The sequence below is a fragment of the Rhinolophus sinicus genome, linkage group LG10 (genome assembly GCF_036562045.2).
Source record: "Rhinolophus sinicus isolate RSC01 linkage group LG10, ASM3656204v1, whole genome shotgun sequence".
Lineage (NCBI taxonomy): Eukaryota > Metazoa > Chordata > Mammalia > Chiroptera > Rhinolophidae > Rhinolophus > Rhinolophus sinicus.
In genome coordinates, this window is record NC_133759.1 from 94203459 (window position 1) to 94225486 (window position 22028).

The 22028-nt window shown below is 41.0% G+C and overlaps 2 protein-coding genes across 2 annotated transcripts in view; one reads left to right on the plus strand and one right to left on the minus strand.

Annotated features, from left to right (window-relative positions):
- Nucleotides 1–4439: 4439 nt before the first annotated feature.
- Nucleotides 4440–8397, minus strand: GARIN3 (golgi associated RAB2 interactor family member 3). The gene is made up of 2 exons (XM_019740208.2): nucleotides 7789–8397; nucleotides 4440–6989 (listed from the first exon to the last, which is right to left on the minus strand). Exons 1-2 carry the CDS (start codon nucleotides 8395–8397, stop codon nucleotides 5847–5849), a joined length of 1752 nt encoding a protein of 583 aa, XP_019595767.2. The 3' UTR covers nucleotides 4440–5846.
- A 9322-nt stretch (nucleotides 8398–17719) lies between these two features.
- Nucleotides 17720–22028, plus strand: part of ITK (IL2 inducible T cell kinase) — a 56013-nt gene continuing 51704 nt past the window's right edge. Inside the window, exon 1 of the mRNA XM_019740282.2 lies at nucleotides 17720–17989. Coding sequence (XP_019595841.2) covers nucleotides 17852–17989 — 138 coding nt within the window. The 5' untranslated portion in view covers nucleotides 17720–17851. The remainder of the gene's footprint in view (nucleotides 17990–22028) is intronic.

Genomic DNA, 22028 nt, shown 5'->3' on the forward strand with positions numbered 1-22028 from the left:
CCAAAGAGACCGTATCTTTTTTATTTCTACCAACAAACTAAGAGAATTGCAGTTGCTGTGAATCCTCACATGCACTTGGTATTTTCCATTTTATTTTTACTTGTTGGGATTTACTAGCTGTGTAGTTGTTTTAATTTGCATTACCTTAGTGTTGAGTATCTTTTGTGGACTTATTTGCCATATGTATCTTTTCTTTGGTGAACTGTCCAAATTTTTTGCCCACTTTTTAAATTGGCTTGTTTGTTTTCTTACTATTAAATTTCTTACTATTTCTTATTATTAAGAGCATATGTACACACACACACACACACACACACACACACACAGTATATGTCCTTTATCAGATATGTATTTTTTTAAATATTGTCTCCCAATTTGTAGCTAATTATTTCATTTTCTTAACAGTGTCTTTCAAAGAGCAGAAGTTTTTAGTTTTGATAGAGTCCGATTTGCCAATCATTTTCTTTTATGGTTCATACCTTTTTGTGTCCTAGCCAAGAAATCTTTGTCTAACCCAAGGTCACAAAAAATTTTCCCTGTGCTTTCCTCTAGAAGTTTTCTAATTTTAAGTTTTATGTTCAGGCCTATGATCCTTTTTGAGTTAATTTTCATATATTGTATGAGTGGAGATTCCTTTTTTTCATGTGGGAGTCCAATTATTCCAGCACCATTTATTTGGATTCTGATTTTTGTTGGTCTTACTACCTCTGTCATTAGTATACGGGTTCATAAATAATATCTCTGAGTTCTTTTTAGTCAATTGCTTTGTATCTCCTCTTGTTGATCATCTCAGGCAGAAGAAATGGAAACTAGCAAACTAAATTCTTCGTCTCCAACTCCTGCTTCTTCCTATCATATAATTTTTATCAGCTCACATATATTGTCTAAACAATGGACTTTGGGTGAGAATCAGCACAAATGTATTGTTCCCTCCTGTACAGTTTCAATTCCTAATCACTGTTTTTGCTGTTGTCGTTGTCTCATGGCTACTAATGACCTTTTCACTAATAACAATCTTGACAACCCAGACCTGTGTGCGCAGCAGATGGGAGTGGAAGGTGCCCGCAATTTCTTGTGCCTGTTATGCCTTTCCTTAGCAGCAGGGGACAGCAGTAACCCTGGCATTTGGGAACTATCCCCAGTTTACATTTACTTTTATAACAAAGATTTGTGTCCCACATATGAGGTTCCACTGAGGGCCAGTTATCTCTTGCAGGCGGAAGAACTTAAAATGGATTTAGAATCCTACAAAAAGGCAGATACGCCTTTTGAATTACTTGTTGTAGCTGTTACTGTAATTCAAGTCCACATTGACATGATTACGTGGAATTTCACCAGAGAAAAAGTAGCTATGTCACTATCATGCCTGTTTTTGAATCATCTACCCATGTTACCAGTTGCTTAAGTGGGGGGTTGGCAGCACTGCTTCCTCTGTGGCGTTTGGCTAGAGTGGAAAAGTTATTGTCTAAAAGCTTTCTGTCTTTTTTTTGCTGTTCCTTTTCTGGTCTTTTGACCAGAGAGGTACGTTTTTTGTTGGGACTTTTTTTTCAGGATTGCCAGCTTCTTCGCTTCCAAATCTGGGATGCATGAGACAAAAAGAAAAACCCAAGGAACTCACCACCACGTTGTTCTTCATTTACTGTGGTCCCCAGCTGGTCGCTCTTCTCTCCACCTTTCAGAGTCTTTTAATGTTTGTGTTACATATAACAGCCTAGGTCTTTAGTTGTACAAGTGAGAGGAATAGGGAAAACTATGTGTACTCCGTCTTTCTGGTAGCATAAGTCTAACCAATCCATTTTTAAGTAAGCAGTGAATTATCAAGGCAATCAATGGGATATTTGTTTCCTTCTTTTTCATATCTACATGTTCTAAACTTTCTAAAACAGACACAATTTTGCAATAAGAAAATGTACTTCACGGTTATTTTTTTTTAATTATTGTTTTTTTTTTTTTATTGGGGAACAGTGTGTTTTTCCAGGGCCCATCAGCTCCAAGTCAAGTCATTGTTTTCAATATAGTTGTAGAGGGCACAGCTCATGGCCCATGTGGGAATTGAACCGGCGAACATGGGGTTATGAGCACTGCACTCGAACCAACTGAGCCAACCGACCGCCCCTGTACTTCACTTTTAAATGACTTGAATTCAAAACCCTATACAGTGCACATTAGCCTTCCTGGCTGTCACCAACTCTTTTCACAAGGTTAGTGGAGTCAGGGGAAGTGGCCACAGCACATCACACTCACAACAGTGTTGCAGACTGTGTTCCCCAGAAAACAGATTTTGAGATGGAGTTTTGTGAGAAGGATGTTTATTAAGGAGTGGCCTTCAGACCAGGATCTGTAAAAGGGAAGGAAGCAGAAATGGAGAGAGGAGGAAGCTCCACCGGGAGCTCTTGCACTAGAATGGCCCTTGACAGGTGGTCTGCACTGGGCTAAGATGGCCAGACCTTCACTCTCCACAGCAATCAGTCTTTGTGTGCTCTGGGAGGAGGGAGGGAGTTCTCTGAAGCCGAGGTAGTTTCCACACTCTCTCCCAACTGTTCCTGCGTGGTACTCCTAGCAGCCCGGGCCACGAGTCCTTCACTGAAGGAATGTCCACCCCACATGGGTATTTCAAATAGAAAGGTGTCTTTCAAAACATTCTCTCCAATCTCCTTATTCTATAGATTCTATGGCAAAAGACAGGAAGTGACGTAAGGTCACATAGTAACAACCCCCTCCCTAAATATTTCTCTTCATAGTAACCACAGTGCCCTTTACAAAGTGAAAGTTTGACCAAGTGACTCCCCTATTTAAGACATCTCAGTGGTTTTTCATTACTTGAAGGTCAGAAATCAAAATCCTTTACACAGACCTCAAAGCCTTGCATGGCAGTCCCCTGCTGTGTTCTCTAGCACCTCTCTCATCTCTCTTGCCCTGCCGGCCATGACACTGCCTTCAATATTCTGAGGCATCTTGCTTCTCCCCACCATAGTACATCTCTCTTCTGTCTGAAAGACTCCACTCGATCACAACAACCCCATGGATGACCTTATTTTGCTGTCAGCAAAAGATCCCTTTTTCATCTTTTGTATGTATGTGTGCACGCCAGACTTGAAGTTTGGGACACTGGTTAGTAAAATCAACCATCCTTTGCCTCAGTGCACCTGGCAGCAGCAGAATTGCTACCAGGATGATGACAGTGCTGTCAAAAATATTGGCCCTTATCTGATAGGGTATATTGACTTGATGCCCGAATTGATATCTCCCTCCAGAGGAAGAGGCCTGTTGCTTTGAAATACGTAGGTATTTATGCATTCATCTCTTGATGAACTGTCAAGATAGAAAAGGAAATACAGAGAAAGTGCCTGGCAGAGCTCGTTGTGGTGGGCAAGTCCCCACCTCCACTTAACTTCAGTGGCATTTGTGTAAATTGTGGGTCTGTTCAGCTAACGCCCTGTGTGGTGGACAAACTAGGTTCATGCTAAAGAAGCCTTTGGGGGGAGGGGAGGAGTGAGAGTGGGAGTGCATAGAACAAGACTCACAGGACAAAAGATAAAGGCATGATCTACCAAATCATGAGATTAAGCCATTTGTAGCTACGCAAATTCAGCCTCTAGCATAGCTTAAAGTTGGGGTTCTGAGTCAAAGTCTTTGGAAAGAATTTTCCTTTCTCTCCCTCCTCTACCCCATAACCTCTCACATTCCCAGGAGGCTTCCCCAAAGCCTCTCTCAGGTCTTGAAGAACGTGCCTCTTTCCTTCTACCTATATTCACTGCTTCAAGGGTCAACTCCAAGGATACCTTGATTCCAGCATCTCTTGGTCTTTGTATATCAGAAATCACAAGGTGGGATTTTCCAGCCACCCACCAGCACAACTGAGAAGGGCTTCTGCTGATATTCCTAAGCCATCACTCCTCCCAGAGGACCTCATTTCTCACCTCCCCCACCCCTACTACACACATCTGCTCTCCGGAAAAACTCCCTAAGTTTTACTGGAAACAACTTCTATCCTAGTAGATATTGTCACAGAGGAGAAAAAGCACAGAATTTCAAGGTGGAGCCAATCACCACCAGGTTCACATAAACACACACGAATCATTTTTCTCAAATCCAACTTTTATCATCTATTTTTAACAACTTAATTGGTTTTCATACACTCATGAAATTTACTTTTTTTTAATTGAAAAGAGAATGTAATTTCTTTTTTTTACAATAGACATGTTTAAAATTTATAATCCCATTTCTAATGGAGTATGATTTTTTATTTTGTTTTTGGAATTACCTTCCACATGGATACATAGTTTACAGAGTTCATTAGTACACAGCATTTTAGATTATTCTACAGTATCACTAAACCTTCTCCATGTTCCTGGATTCTGAGTATTTACGTCACTTAGAATTTTTATTTTATACTGAAAGATATCTTTCAGACTTAGATATTGTGTCATCTATCTCTCTTGTGCAAAGGAAAACATAAGTGAAATAAGTTTGTTAAGGTATTTCTAATGCAGTGAGTGCCACCTGGCTGATAGCAGTTTAAAACCGTGGTGGTTTCAGAGATATTAACATTAAAAAGATACAACAATAAATTACCATGGACACACCCTTTTGCTTAATAGAACTGAATCCCCACTCTGTTTAAACTTTGTATGTACCTGTCAGATCATCCCTCCCTCCTTTTCACCCTGTAGATATCCACTGTCTTCATTTTGTGTTTATTTTTATTTTTATTTTTTTGCTTTTCTCTACACTTTGAGCAAATATTTACCCCCAACCATATTGTTTGATCTTGTTTTTGAACTATTCTACAAATGGAACAATATCATCTGCATTTTCCTAACTTGCTTTCATTAGTCAACATTTTGTGAGATGCGTCCTTGCTAACATGTAGAGCTGTTATTCACTTTTGCTGTTGTGTTGTATGCATTGTAGGCATATATCACAACTTACTAGATCTTCTGTTTGATGAACATTTGGGCTGTTTCCAGGGTTTTGCTATTACAAATTGTTTTATTATAGACATTCTTCTAGTCGTCTCCTAGCAAGCATATGTGAGAGTTTCTCCATAGTATATATCCAGGAAGAAGGAAAAAGGAGAATTTCTAGGATTAGACAGATGTGTGGTGGCCAAGCCTTTTGTCAAGTGCCAGATAGTAAATATATTAGACTTTGCAGGCCATACAGTCTCTCTTGCAACTACTCAAATCTGTTGTTTCAATGTGAAAACAGCCATAGACAGACAATATATAAATGAATGGCTGTGGCTATGTTCCAATAAAACTTTATTTACAAAGCCTGGGGCAAGTTTGGACCCTTAGGCTGCCAATTCCGGATCTAGATGATAAACTTTACTATTCTGACTGCCTACAAATACTGCTGCATCCCCTCTTTCCTCTCCTGATTAACCCCTGAGGAGACGTGAGTCCTGTTTTCACTTAGTATATGGACTGGACTACATGTCCAGGCTCAGTGACCTTTGGGGAGAAAAAGACAAAGGGCGTGAGGCCATGGTGGGGGCGGTGGTGCTTCCCAGCCCACAGTCCGTGACTTGCAGCCATAGTGCTGGGGAAACCAAGGGCTTGAGGTAAGGCAGGCTACTCATATTGGCTCCTCTGGTCAGGGGTGGGAGGTGGGGTTCTGCTTGCCTGGAGGCGGGGGTCTCAGGCTTTAGCACAGCTCACATCACACAAGCCACTGTGAAGTCACTACCAGGCTAGAAGACATAGAAATTCAAACATAAGATAGCTTTCTTTTTTTTTTTTTGGAGTTGTATTGTTCTTTTATTAAAGGAAGTTGGAACTGACTCTCTAGTGATAGCTCCATGAGGCTGGGTCTCCACTGCAGCTTCCTGCCCTGATTCCTATTCAAATGGATTTGGTTTCAAAGATGATTGTCTCCGTTGCCTCAGATGTCACAGTACTGCAAATCCCCAGATCCCCGCCAACCAGGCCTTTCTCTACCTTGGCCTCTATGTTGCACTTCTCTACCGTCTTAGCCACGAAGTCCACCTCCCTGTCATGTGATGTGACCACAGCCTTTGAACCAGGCATGACTCTGAAGCTCCTGAAGAAGGAGCCAATCTTACTGGATTTCTTACTTACAGTTCCTGGACTGGTGGCAGATCTGCTGCTCTTCCCGGCTTTGTGAGCTATCCTCGAGTCCTTAGCGGTGGAGCTTTGGCTGGCACTCTTATGAGAACTGTGTTTTCTGCCCTTCACATTGCTCTGCCCTTTTTCTTTCTTGTCGTCTCTTGTGTGTTTATGGCTGGATAAGGACCGGTGAGAGGATGATTTCCGGGTGGACTTCCCTCCTGTTTTGTGACGATGGGACGTTTTCCTAGTAGAAGTTCTGTCCTTCTTGACTCTTTTTTCCCTTTTTCCCTTCCAAGCTTCAGCTGTGGCCTGGGAGACCTTCTGGCTTCCATCTCGTTCACTCATGTAACCTTCACTCTGCAAGGTTGAAACGAGGGGTCCTGCCACGGGGCCTTCAGCTCTTTCTGCGGCAGCATTTTTGGTCGTCACTACGCCTGCAAACACCACGCTCTCACTGCTCTCTGGGGAGACACTGGCAGACCCTGTTGTTATGGTGCAAGTACCTTGTGAGGATGAGCTGGCAGTACTCGGCAAGACCATGTTGGCACTCTCTGAGGATATGTTGGCAGCACTTGCAATGGCCTTGCTGGATCCACCTTGTTCCAGCCCCTTGCTGGTGGCTCCTGCCAGGGCTATGCTTACCTGGCCTGCACTTGCACTCTTGGTTGCTGCTAGGCTCACAGCACCTACTGTGGGACTTGCTGCTGCCGCTACTACTCCCAGGCCTGTGGCTGCCCCCCTCGCTGGTCCTTCGGCAGTCCCTGATGTTTTCATGCCTAAAGGCGAACCAGTCAATCCATGGGGGGCATGGTGGATTCCCTCTCCCCCAGCATAAGCAGAAGAAGTGGCTTTGGACACCTCATGAAGCTTCTGAAGCCTCGCCTCATTCTGATCTCCTCCATGGAGCTCTGAGGTCTGTACCAAGGGAGGGAGAAACAGGTGAGACAGGGATGACAAAGTGAGACCAGCACTGTCTACTCCAATCTCATCCTGGAGCCGAGTAACTCCAGGGCTCCTAATTAGAAGAACCTCTGAAACCATCCAATAAAAGCTCCCATTTGATGCAAGATCCCCTCTACAATACCCTGTCAAACAGTCATTTGGTTTGGCTTGAACAATCCCTGTGCCAGGGAAAGCACTGATACCATTCCCCATCCTCATACACTTTTGTTTCACACACTTATACTTACAGCTCTGCAGGACAGCTTCTAAGAAGGGGGCTTGTGGGTCAGGAGATCCACACGTTTTATGTTTGGGTGGCTGCTAAACAAATTGCACACATGCAGAGACACGTGGGTTGCTCTGACTTAATCAGCACATGGTAGTCACAGGGAAGTAGAACAAAGGCAGGACTTCCTAATTGTTAACTGTGTTCTACAACCTATGAGACTACCTGAGTTGGGGTAAGTGTTCAAGAAGGGATTGGACAACCAGGATGCTGTAAAAGGGATGACAACCCCGGGTATGAGACCAGAGAAGCTGGTCCCTAAGGTCTCTCTGAAATCCAGCCTTGTGGGACAATTTAGAGAAGCACTCAGAATATCCCCAGGTGGTAAGTGCTATCGTGGTAGCTCATTTGGCCCTAACCCTTTTCAAAAATGGAATGCTTTTCCCAGGTGAGCTTCAGAGAGCACAAAAGGCTTTGTAGGGCCAGCTTTGAGCTGCTCTCCCAGAGCACCCTGCCACATTTTCTTGAGGCTCTGTAGACGCTTACCACTAGGTGTTTGTCATCTTCTATGGCCAATGTGTCCCTCAGTTGGAGTGAAGGAGTACTGCTGAAACTCTCCGTCGGTGGTCTCAGGAGATAAACAAGTTTTTCCCAATAGCAAAAGAGATCTTCTCGTGCATCTGAAGAGGGACACAGCTGCAGATAAAAGGTACGGCCAGTGGCAAGCTTCAGGCGCAGCTGCTGTTTCTCATGATCGTGGATGGAGATCTTGACAAACTTCAAGGGAAGCAGCCTGGTGAGCTCTAGGGTCTTCACAGGCTTGCGACCTCTCCCCTTGGTGGGCCGGGCGTGTCTGGCATGCTCTTCACAGACTTTAGTTGGTCGGGCCAGCAGCATGACGTCAGGTAGTGGGAGGATGGGGCTGGTGGATGCGATGCCCACGGTCACCATTTGGACACGGTTGTGTACGTCAATCACATCTCCTTTCTTGCTGATCTGGATAAAGTCACTCTCAAACATCGGTGCATACTTGAAAATATCAAACTCTCCTCCCTTGTAGAGTTGTCGCTGCAGTTCCCCCATGGAGGTATTGAACACGCCCATTGAACGGTAGCTGTGGGCCGTGTAGTAAGGTAACAGACATTCACTGCTCATGGTTCTCTTCATTTCAGACAGCTCCACCAGCCACAAATCGAGTCCCAAGAGAGGAGAGTGAATGAAGGCAACTACCCATCTCCCTGCAGGGCTCTGCCTAAATCTCCTCATACCACCACATTTATTCTCTACAGTCCTTTGTGACCTGTCACCATCACACACCCCTTTGTCTAGCCTCCAAGCAGCCACCCCCTTGGGGCAGGGTCACTAGCCTCTCCCATCAAACGAACCACCACCTTCAAGGGGACAGGCTGGGCCTGCCAGGGGGTAGGTGTATGTAGGCTGGATATTCTTTCTCATCAGAATGTTGGGATGCATAACTGAGGAAACCATCCTGCTTTTGTAAATACCTGGGTTGTTTCCAGTTTTGTTGTTGTCGTTACAGATATCCCCACAATGATCATCTTCCTGCAAATATAGTTTTGCTTTTGCTGAATTACAGCCTGGGGATAAAATTCTGGAGGTGGACTGTGTGCTTGCACAGGGGAGGGATCCCCTCACGATTGTTCTCCGTGTCCATAAGGTGTAGCACTGTGCTGCCAGGCACTCAGAAGTTGAAGGAAGAAGTTGTTGAATGAATGGTCCAAAGGGCTTCTGTTCCCTATCATAACCAGGGTCCCACTTATACAGTGATTCCCAGGGTGTGCAGGATTTTCTCATCCATGTGCTCATTTGAAGGAGGCTAAGTTTTACAATCGTAATTTTATGGTGAGGAACTGAGGCTCAGGATTATCTTGCCCAGGGTGAGAATGCAGAGCTGGATTCCACCCCAGATCTTAGGACTCAGGTCAGGGTTTTTTCTCTGCCTCAAGCTGCATGGCTCACCATTAGATTCTCATTTTGCACCAAATATAGAAGTGTTCATGGTTAGCAATGTGCGTGGGGACTTACTGGGAACCACAGGAATTCAGAGAGGTCTTGAATCACCATAGGGTTTCCCATACTGATATGCTTGCTGCTTCTCTCTTAATGTCTACCTGATAAACCACTGATGTTTCATTTCTTTGAAAAGCTCTTCAGAGAAATTATGGCAAAGACGTCTTTTTGGAGTTTGTTTTTCACTTTGCATAAGGTGATGAAACCAAATTCCCCCTCCCTCGGTTAGAAAACAACTTCTGAAATAAAATACATCCCCCAAGCTCAGTGATTGCCATGTGAGGGTTTTGAAATAAACTTCAACCCCCAAATGTTCTTTTTTTATATCCGCAGTGCCTATTGCGATACCTAGCACATTGCAGCTCTTCAATAAACATGAACTTGCTTATGCCCATTGAGACTCCTTCTTTCATTTGTTTAGCCAACAAAAGCAACAAAACGTATTGAGCAAGTACTATGTTCAGGACCCATCAGAAAATGGAAATGCAAAGATAAAGGTCTCTACCTCTGAAGCGCTAAATGCTTTTTCTGAAGACATTACATGACTTCTCCAAAAACGACAAAATGACTTATATTCTATTGTAAGGAGATCACCATTCAAAGTTAACACTATTAGGTTTTTAAAAAAGGGGGAGATTTTTCTATATTATACTTGACCGTGCATTCTTCTCATAAGTCTATTTGTGATGAATGATTAATAATGAGAGAAATCAACCATACTATTGAGAACTTACTATAAATCAGGCATGGTGCTACCCACTTTACATTAAAAAAAAAATTTACAATATACATTATACAATAGCCCTGTATAATGTAGGTACAACTACTATTCCTGTTTCACGGAGGAGGAAAGCAAGGCTCAGAGAGGTTAAACAACTCCATGAAGGTCACAAGAGACCAAAAGCATATGGAAGTTCCCAAATGTGGAAACAGTGAAACCACACTAGACTTTGTCACACAAATAGAACACAAATATGCAAGCACTATACAGCATAAATTCATCCATTCATTTAATTAATATTATTAAGTGCCTACTTTGTGGTAGGTGCTAAGAATATAGCAACGGACAAAAACAAGCAAATCTTGGGGCGGTCAGTTGGCTCAGTTGGTTAGAGCCAGTACTCCTGACACCAAGGTCGTCGGATCGATTGCCACATGAGCCAGTGAACTGTGCCCTCCACAATTAGATTGAAAAAACTACTTGACTTGGGGTTGATGGGTTCTGGAAAAACACACTGTTCCCCAAAATTCCCCAATAAAAACAAAACAAAAAAACAAATATCCTTGCTATCACAGAGCTTGTATCTAGAAAATAAGTGAGTCAAATAGATGGTATGTCCAATGCTGATAAGCACTACAGACAAAGATAAAGTAGGCAAGTGGGGTGCGGGGATGGGCAGCTAGAGATGGTGGTCAAGGAAGGCTCAGTGAGGGAAGTGACCTTTGAGCAAAGACCTAAGTTCAGAAGCCATGCAGATGTCGGGGGGAGTAGCCTCTCAGGCAGAGGGAATAGCATGGGCCAAGATCCTGAGGCAGGAGTATGCCTGGTGTACTGGAAGAACACCAAGGGGGCTACAGTGAGAAGAGTGAAGGGAGGGGAAGTGTCTGGAAATGAGGCCAAGAAGCAACCATGGTAATGATAGGGAGTAGATCATGTGGGATGGACCTTGTGAAGACATTAAGAGGTCTTTGGATCTGACCTAAATGGGAATTTTCTGACCTACATACACAGAGGATTATTCTGGCCACCATGATGAAAAGAGGTTGTAGAGGACAGAAGTAGAGACTGAGCAGCTCTTGCGAGACATGATGATGAGTCAAACTTATGTGGTAGGGGAGCAAATAGTGACTAGCCATCAGCTACTGGATATGTTCTGATTAAGACAACTGTCACGTATACTGATGTTGAACAATTTTCAATAAATAGTAAGTAAACAAGCAAGTTGAAAAATAGCATGTATGGTATGCCATACATTTTTTAACAATAAATTTTGTGTGTGTGTGTGTGTGTGTGTGTGTGTGTGTATGAAAGGTTGCATGAGATTCTGGTAACAGTAGCAACCATGGGGCAATTTGTTGGCTAAGGGAAATGGTGGAATGAACAGTCAACTTTCCAGGGCATTCCGTTTTATAATTTGCAGATTTTGTTTCATTGTATATACTACATACACAAAACTAAAATACTTTCAGTGTATAGATTTATAAAAATGTAATATCAGTAAGATTATATTCTTAGAATATTCATTGATCCAAGCCTTGATATAGAAAAGAAGTAGAAAGAGGGAAGCTTTGCTCAAATGTAACTCTCTCTGGCACCAAATTTTAGAATTTGAGGACCAAAACACAAACCATTATTCAAAATTTATTGTCTGAATTTTCTTTAAGACTTTTCAAAAATTTATTCTTTCCTCCCAAAGTTTAAAAGTCTGACACATCCCTTATCAAACAAAAAATACGGAGATCAATAAGTCAATATATATTTATTGATTACTTACTATGTGCCCATCATTATGCTAAGAACATTCAAGGTATCAAAAATATGTTTCAGAAATTTGTAAACATGACTCTCATACAAATATAGAATGAAAACATGTCAGAGATTTCATTAACTCATCAACAAGGGAACCAGAAGGATGGCAAAGCTGGTTCAAAGGTGAACTAGACTCCAACTATATATTGGCATTGGAGAAAGAATGTTGGACTAATATTGCCAGGTTAGATACAAAACTGGTTAAATGCCTACTGGGCAATAAATTCGTAACCTTTGGGGTTATCTTTTCTACTAAACAGAAATCATTTTCATGTCTTCTAAACAAAAAATCTATAAGTTATTACAGAACTTCACAGAGTCTGAGATTGTAATCAATAATAGCCTTTGTAGGGTGCTGAAAATGTTCTAAAATTACATGGTGACAGCTACACAACTCTGTGAACATACTAAAAACCACTGAACTGTACACTTTTAATGGATAATTTTTATGGTATGTGAAATGTATGTCAATAAAGCTGTTAAAAATAATAGATAGCAATATTTCAGTCTTGATTTATTGATCCAATCCCATTGCCTTACTTCCTTCTCTTAGATAATTAAGTAACCCTTGGGCAAGCATTTAAACAATGCTTTACTATGACATTGAAAGGGCATGTTAGCCTGCTTTACAGGTTTTTATTTTATAAGTTTGGGATGATTTTTCTTAACAAGGAATATAGGGGAGCATGTATAAGCCACGACCCTAACTTCAAAAAGCTTACAGTCTAGTAGAAACACTGAAGAAACAGAGAACAAACAGGAGGGCAATGAAATATATGATGCAGTTGAATGAATGGTAGACCTAATAACACTTATCACAATATTTAACACCAACAATAACTGTTTTGTAACAAAAAAACCTGACAAACCCACAATGCTGAGGATAGTCTTCTGTACATTTTTAATTAGTCTAAGATTGAAGAGATGTGAAGAGTGAAGACCCTACATAAGATATTCTCAGTATATGTAGACATGCAAGATTATAGATGGTTGAAGTCTCCATATTTATCATGGGAAAAGATTTCAAGTCTACCACTTTTTTTACTAAAGTTTATTGGGGTGACAATTGTTAGTGTGATGAACACAAAATGTGATATGTATATCAAGTCAATCACTTTTGTTCCCCATCTATTATTTCGAAAAGCAAAGGCAAGCAGACAGCTATAAATAGCCTTTTCAATGAACATGCTGCCAGAGAGGGCAGCGTGAGCTAGGCAGGATGTGAGGGTGGGGAGATTTCCATACTGTATACAATATGTATCTGCTGGGTAAATCCCCTGGCCTAAAATACAATCCACAGTACTTTTAGGTCGATGATGCTAAGTCGAGATGGCGTGGGATGAGCTGCGGTTAGCTTTGGGTACCTAGGACTTCAGAAAGCCAGCCTGATTTCTACCTTACCTCTGGCTGTCAGAAAAAGGCTAGTCACCTGGACTCTTCCCCTGAGGGCTAGTATGCAAATCAGTTTGCTTCTGCCTTGAGTTTAAAAAGAAAATGCGTTGGAATACATACAAAAATCTATGCAGGTGATCTAAATAGTTGTATTTCTCAACACGCTGATCCCGCTCGTGTCACTTCTCTTTCCCTCCTACTCTCTTTCTGCTCCCTTCTTGTTTCTGTCCTGCTCAGCCATCCTTAGCTCCACTTGGAGCTGAAAATCTGCCCTGCTCCTCACTCTGGTGACTATTTCCCTCTCTCAGCTTCCAATTTCGCTATGTTTTGTAAGCCACGTCAGGGAGCCTTTTTGTTTGTCAACTTTTCATTTGGGAAATTTCCAAACATATAGCAATGTAAAGAGAATAGAATCAAGTACCTTCACTTACTCATCACCCAGCTCAATTGTCAACTCATGGCCAAATATTTTCTTCTCCTCCCCTACCTATTTCTCCCCCTGCAGTAGACTGTCATAAAGCAAATCTCAGGCATTTTATTATGTCATCAATAATTATCTCACTGTGTTTCTGTGCAAAATAAAGACTCCTTTAACATAACAACTGTGCCATTACCACACCTTTAAAAATTATTAACAATTTAATTGATTAATTAATAACGAAGATTAATCATCAAATATACAGTCAGTGTTCTGATTTCCCAGTTGTCTCATAATGGCTACAATTAATTTGCTGGAATCTACAGCCAAACAAAATCATTGCATGCTTAACACATCTCAAAGTCTCTTAATCTATAGGTTCTTCCTCTGGGTTTTTTGTTATAGACGCACATGTCATTTGTCTTTGTTTTGTATATTTTGGATTTACCCAATTGCATATTCATGCAATTGTCATGTTTCTTTTTCCCCTGTTTCGCCATGCATTTGTCGTGTTCCTCTATCTCCTGTAAATCCTGCAAACTTGGATATAAATCTAGAGATTTATGTTTGATTTCTTTCTTTTTTTTTTTTTGGCAAAACTTCTGTGTGGGTGGTTTTATATGCTTCCTACTGCATCATGTCAGGAAACAGAATGTCTGGTATCTCTCTTTTTGTGATGTTAAGATTGAGCCACGTGTTACAGTGTCATCAGTCTAACATATAAATTATAAATTTCCCTAGTGGCTTTTCACATGATGATTTTAGCAGCCATTGGAGATCATTGCCTAGATCCATTATGTCATTAGGATTGCAAAGTGGTGATATGCTATCACTACATTTGTTAGTTGGAATTCTTCTCTAAAGAAGGATTTTCCCTCATTAAATATTTGATTACTAAACTGAGATAAATTTCCTCAGGAAATACTGAAGGATGTTTTCTGCTTTTCCTTTATTTTCCAGTTTTTGTAATAATAAATTAGTTCTCCAGCATCTTCTAACAGTGATCAGGGGTTGGGAGTTTTCTTCAAGTAGTTTATGAACTCATGGTTTTAACATTTTGGCTATTCTTCAGTTCATTGCAGGTATAATTCTTTTTGATGCCTAAATTGTTTCATCTTTGACAAGTGGGAGCTTCTTAAATTTGGCTCCTGTGAATTGAACTTTTTAAACTAAAGCAAAGGTATCATTTATCTTTATGTATGTTTTCCTGAAAGTGATAGGGAACATATTGGGACCTTAAGGCTACAATTATCCCAGGACAAAGACTAATCCTGGTGAGTGGTTTTGAAGGTGCTATGAGAGAGAGAATAAAATTACTTACGATTGCACTCCATGGAGACTTGGCAAATAAAAGGCTCCATTACAATAGCCACTGATGATACTCTGCTTTCCCACATAAGGCCACTGTGTGAAGTCCATATCTTTCAACCTGAATAGACAAGGTATAAATCTACCCTTTTCAAAGGAGTTTACAGTCTAGTTTAGAATATAATAATGTATTGGTTAGAATTCGGATTGTTGTTTGTGACAACATCAACGTTAAAAGGGCTTAGAACATAGAATTTTATTTCTCTTTATGTTAAGAAAAAAAAAGAAAGAAAGAAAAAGAAAAAGAAAAGTGCTTCCAAGCTGGCGTGAAGGATACAAAGTCATTAGGACTCCAGGCTCTTTCTATCTTATGCCTCATTGTCCTCAATATATAATTTCTATCTCATGATATAAGATAGCTGCTCCATCTCCAACCATCACATCCACATTCTAGTCAGCAGAAAGGAGGGAAAAGAGAATGAAAAGGGTATGATGATTGTCATTAAGGACATTTCTTGGAAGTTGTGGTCATCACTCCTGCTATGTTCCATTATCTAGAAACAATTACATGACTGACAAATATAATCTTTATTCTGACTGGCCAGATAAACTTCAGGGAGTCAGTTACTCTGGAAGAAGAGGAGAGAGTAGACAGATACCTGGAGAAAATAGCAATCACTGTTTCAAGCTCATATTCTGAACAGAAAACAAAAAACAAACAAAAAAAACCTTCCTCTTTTAGGTAGTATATTTCCACACGTCTTAACAACTCAGAATGAGGGAAGGGGAATCACTTAAAGTATCCCCTCCCCCACGATCCTGAGCACCTTGATTATGCTGGGGCATCCAATATATGAAACAAAATTAAGTTGCAGTTAATAATTTACATTTAAAAATAAATTTTAGATAATTGCAGTCCTATACAGTAGTCATGATTATTTTGTTTCATTATTTATCCATGTCCAGGATATGCTATCTCTGCTTACACTGAGATTTCTTGATTATTTATTTCATGCTAGAAGTAGGAATCACATACTATATTTCAACTATGTGCTAAATCTAAGGCAAGATGCATAGCACCCACCATTCACAGAGTATATGGGATTTGGGCCTCAAAAGGACCCTCACAGGGAAACTAAGGATCAGAAAGGGTAAGTAGCTCACTCAAAGAGAAATAGCTTAGTAAGCAAGAGAGCTGGGATTTAAACCTAATTTTGTCTGTCTTCAGAACCCATGCATGCTTTGTTTATTATGCCTTTCTGGAGGATTTACTTATTTTCTGCTTTTCCACTAAGTCTTACTATATATCATATGAAGAAGCTTCTATGGGCTTCCATTTAAATTTTTAAAAATAATAAACTTCAATATGTTCCTCTCACATGTTTTATGGCCATTGTCTGTTTTAATTGTGCAACCCAGTTTGGTGATTATTCACTCACCACATTTTTCTTAAACATCTTTTCTATGTGCTAGGAACTATGATGGTTGCTGAATAAACAATGATGAGTAAAATCACACATAGTCCTGGCCATTCTGGAATTTCTAGACTAGTGGGGGAGACAAACATTAATCCAAAAATTACCCTCCAAAATTTACAACTACAACTGTCATAAGGGATATGAAGAGAAAGGTATAAGGTGCCATCTATATATTACTGGTGGATTTGACTCAGGAAAGCCAGGAAGGCTTCCCTGAGGAAGTGACATGTAGGCTGAGTCTTGCAGTATAATTTAAAGTTAAAGCAGACAAAGCGGGGGAGAGATGTTTTCAGGCAAAATGAACAGGTGTTCAAAGCAGCACAAGGAGCATGTATGAGGGCTAGAGAATGCGTCAGAAGTGTAAGATGAGACTGGCAAGGAAGCCAGAGAGCAGCCCTACAGTGCCTTATGTAGGGACACTGTTATTCCCTTTCACAGATGAGAAAAATGAGGCTCAGAGCTGTTGAGTAATTTGTCTACAGTCTCACAGCTAGTTAGTTAGTGGAGACGAAACTCAAACTGTGGTAGATAGAACAATGGCTCCCCTACAGATATCCATGTCCCAATCCCAGCAACCTGTGAATATGTTAGGTTACATGGCAAAGGAGAATTAAGATATAAAATGGAATTAAGGTTGCTAATAAACTGACTTTAAAATAGGGGGATTATTTTAGATTATCCAGGCAGGCCGAAGGTAATCTCAAGGATCCTTAAGTATGGAAGACGGAGGCAGAAGAAGAGCTTACAGTTGTAAGAGATGAGAGGCTGCTACTATTGTTGGCCTTGAAGATGGAGAAAGAGAGCCAGGACTCAAGGAATGCAGGTGGTCCTAGAAGCTGGAAAGGGCAAGGAAACAGATTCTATCCTAGAGATCCTCTCGAAAGGATCCCAACTCTACTGACATCTTGATTTTAGACCCGTGAGACCCATTTTGGACTTCTGAACTACAGAAGGGTAAAATAATAAATTTGTGAGCCACTGAGCTTGTGATCATTTGTTACAGCAGCAACAGGAAACTAATACACAAACTATGCCCATTGGCTCCAGAGCCCAGGTTCCGGCCCCTTGTGCTACATGAATTCACTGTTGGGTGGGCTAAACCAGGAGCTATATAAAGATTAAACGCCAATCCTTCATATCATTTGGAGTCTAAGGTTTTTCAAATATCACTTCCAAACCATACAGCAAAGAGTGTGTGCATTTTTTTTTTTTTACATATGCCTCTTAGTTTTGTGAATTTCGAAAGGATGTGGTTATGGCCTTTGACATCAGAGGAGAAGCTCAGCGATGTTGACTGAACACTGATAGAGAGATAACATTGGAGGCAAGTTGCCTTTGAACAACTCTCTCAAGATCAACTGCCGCCCCATCTCATTCCTTGCCCCGAAGCTGTTTCCTCTGGTTGTGCTGAGGAGTGACGCCCAACGTGCACTACTTTTCAAGAATTGGATCATGAACAACTTTATCCTCCTGGAAGAACAGCTCATCAAGAAATCCCAGCAAAAGAGAAGAACTTCTCCCTCGAACTTTAAAGTCCGCTTCTTTGTTTTAACCAAAACCAGCCTGGCATACTTTGAGGACCGCCACGGGGTATGTGAACACGTTTTCTTTTTTTTACAAGAGTATCTTTCTATTTAGACTGGGCTGAATCCTGAGGGTATCCACGGAATAAACTAAGTTCACAGGGGACCTACGCATGCCCATTGTAACACTCTAAAAACTACTAGAAGAGTAATCAGGAGAGAATGTGGAGAAAAGTGAAGAGGTGAGGTGGTTGTATTAGGTGATTTCAGTTCTAGAAATTATAAAAGAATAAGTTTAATGATCATGTTCATTAGCTCTTTTTCCCCTTCAAGTTTATGTTTAATTTTTAAATGATAATATCTCATATGGCAAATGTTATGATTGGATAGAATTTACACTTAATTTGAAATATATTACATTTTATGGCACAGAGATTAATAAAATATTAGTGTTCATTGGGACCTGAGCGATGATCTAGCCCTGTTTCCTTAATTTATAATGGATGAAGCTAGTAATTGGAATGGTTATGTGATGGGTTCGGTGTCAATATTTTTATGAGTCCAGTTCTGTTTGTCTCAATGGTCATCACTCACCTGATATCTTGGAATAATATTCACGGGGCATTTCATTGTCTAAAATTTGCAAGGCACAATGGTAAACCATTTTATCTCTTGGAAAACTTTCCAGGAGACTAGGTTTATCGTGCACAAAGGGGTATGCAATGCAGACCAATGGTTCTTATGCAGAAGGTTACAGTTGCTTAGCTAACTTAGTCTTTTATATATCGATGGACACTCTTATATTCCATAACATCAATAATAGTAAAAGCAACAGGAATAATAATAATGTAGTCTGGTACCAAAAGGACGGGATGAGGGATACCACACTCGATTTTCCTCTAGATGAGTGAGCATAGGCAATCATTTCTACCTTCTGTGTCAGGTGTTCTTTATAAAATGAAAGGACTAGAAATACCACCTACAAACAGTGCTTCTTTCTTTAAAAATCCTTTGTTTCTATGAAGTAACACTTGTTTAATCCTTTTAGCAATTTTTCAAGCCTGTTTGATTTCTTACTAAATCATTCTATTATTTTCCCATCACTAGGGAGGTAGGGCAGGGGAGTTCATCTATATTTTACCGAAGGGGAAATAACATTAGATGCTTGGGGGACAAAGGTGCTCCGATTCCTTTTTGGGATATGACTTAGTAGGTGCAGGCATGAGTTTGGGTTGTTTTGAGAGCCAGGCTTTGAAGTGTTCAATGAAATGGAGTCCTGAGTAAAGCCAGGCTGTTATGGAGCCTATGGATGCCTGGCCTTTTTAAGTTTCAGGTAAAATAATACACCCTCTTCTTTAGAGGCAAAAATATGTGCTTATCTTCTGCAACCTCTTACTGATAACAATCAACACTCAATCAGAAAGTATACAGAATGACTTGTGTGCAAGACCCCTTTGACAGGTACTCAATAAGTATTTGTTGACTAAATCAATAGCGAGTCAGCAGTCAAGTGTTGAACTTGGAGGATTCATCCTTTAGAGCTGACAAATCGCATGGCACGGGGTTGAGTTTTTCCTTATTGTGAATGGGATATTAAAAGTTCTTGCTTCATATTGAAAGAGCAGTCATTTGCCTTGAAATATGTTTTCTCAAAGCCCATTTTAGTTTTCAGCAATTTGTTTTCCTGACTCAACACAGCACCATCTCATTTCGTTAGTGCAAATCATTTCTGGGCAGCATTGCTGATTGTGAACTGTTTCGTTGTGAATTCAGGACAATATGATTTTCAAATAATCACACAACCAAATGGTCTTGATTCAAAGTTGTCTTAATTATCATTTGCATGAGGACAATGTTGTAAAATCACTCTGCTTCTTCATTTGAACGCCAGTACCCCACTGGCAGCTTAAATACAGATAATTTCTGGAGAGGTAGGTGTCGACTGAGCAATGTGCTTAGTTGCACATGACTGATATCAGATCCTTTTCAGGAGTAAAAGAGAGGGCCTCGGGCACTTTGGGTAAGTATGGGCTGGCAGGGGCTGCATAAATGCAGACAAGCATCACGGCTTGCTTATGCCAGTGTAGCCAACTAGAGCTGGATTCAGATCCTGCCTCTATCACTTTCTAGATGTAGGCAAAATAGTTCACTTCTTTAAGCCTCTGTTTCCTGTTTGCAAAGTAAGAACCCCAATACTACCTACCTCAACTGATGAGGAGTATTTCATGAGAAAATTATGGGATAAGTTTGGCACTAAGTGTACCATCTCAACCTTCTGAACGGCCCTCAGGAGAACTGGAAAGGTTTCCCTATTTTCATGACTGCACCTTAGGAATCAAGTTTACTGTGCTCACTATGGAGACCATTACCATTTATGTGGGACAAGATAAACCGTCAAGATGACCATTCTAGTCAGTGCCTGGACAAGGGTCACCACGTCTTATGGACTCTTCCTTTTAGCTTATACTCTGATCTAGCAGCAGAAACGTCTCTTGCAACATGCATCCACCCTAAATTAAACACGACAGGCAGAGATGGTCCCTTTTTCTGGCTTTTGATAGCATTACTGCATAGTGGTCAAAGCCACAGCTTCTGGTGTTAGACAGGTCTGGGTCAAAGAGCAGTTCTAACCACTTAAGACTGTGGCTTTGTGAACATTGATTAACACTGTTCAACCCTCTCGTAAGCTATTTACATGTTTTAAAATGATTAAACATTCTTCCTTGATCTTGTTTCCTTTAAATGAGATGGGGGGGTCACTATTATTCTAATAGTAGTAACTAGTATTTGCTGAGCACTTATCGTGTATTAGTCACTGTGCTAAATGTGGATTATTTCATCTAATCCTTAGGAACTGGTTTTACCACCCCAATTTACATATCAGGAAACTGAGTCAAAGAGAGTTAAAATAACTTGTCTGAGGTTCCATGTGTCTCCAAAGCCTACACAGCCTCCCTGACAAATGGTACTTAGTATTATTAATGGTTGTTACTGATAGGTAATTGGCGACTCCAGTGGGTTTTTACAAAAGTTACAATGCCTTCTTGCTTTAAAGTCCTCAACATAAGGGCCATCCTGGACGTCAGCAATCCATGCTATATGGGTCTTCTGCAGTGAAGTTTGTTATAAGCTGTATCATTTCCACATAGACTCCAGGACAAATCCTTGTCTTCATTCACCCCAGGGAGCACCACTGTGTACCCACAAAGAGATGAGAGCCCGGGCAAGCTTTGCTTCCTCAAGTTCCTCTAGAATCTGTCCACTTCTCTCCATTTCCTACAGTCACCTTCCTCATGAAAGCCCCCAGCATCCCTCACCTGGGACTGCTACCACCTCCTAAGTCTTTTGCAGCCACACTACCCTGGCCCCCCACTACTCCATTCTCCCCTCCCCACAGTAGCCAGCATGAGCTTTCCACGTGGTGACAGTGATCATGTCCTGATGCCCCTCATCAGAAACTGACTTGTCCCTTCAGTGGTTCTCCCATTTTCCCTGAGAGTGGACATCAAAATCTATTACATGGTCTCCTCTAGCTCAGCTCATGCCCCTCTTTCTTCCGTCTCTCTGGGCTCTAACCACACAAGATTTTCTTCAGTTTTAAGATCTCCACTTTAAGTCATTTGCTTGGGGACATCTTCCATGATTTCCTTAGACTAGGTCATCTCCTCTCGTTAGGCTCTGCCATAGCAACACACACCCTTTCTTCAGAGCACATGCCAAAGTTATAATTACCCATTTACTAATATGATTACTGTACTAAAGTCATTCTTCCGACCCACCCTCCAGTAGACTATAAGCTTTATGAGGGCTAGCACCCAATTTGCTGAAGATGGCATCACCAACGTCTAGGACAGTGCCTGACATACACTATTCACTCATTAATTATTTGTGGGAGGAGGAAGAGGAGGGTAGAAGGGAAGAAAGGAAGGAGGAAGAACATGAGGTATACTACAGTTGGAGAGGTTAGAGTCACACAAATGAACCTCTAACAGAACCAGGCTCAAGACATAAGAGTAGAGAACAAAGTAAGTGATATAGGACTTCAAACAGGAAATTTCTGACTATAGGAGTAAGTTAACAAGACTCCCTGGAGGTAGCAGTTCAAA

Excerpts from the sequence above, each read along its gene's own strand:
- GARIN3 (XM_019740208.2), bottom strand. The coding sequence starts at position 8,397 with ATGAGCAGTGAATGTCTGTTACCTTACTACACGGCCCACAGCTACCGT. Across the intron at positions 6,990-7,788 it reads AAGATGACAAACACCTAGTG|ACCTCAGAGCTCCATGGAGG; the intron begins GTAAGCGTCTAC and ends CCCTTGGTACAG.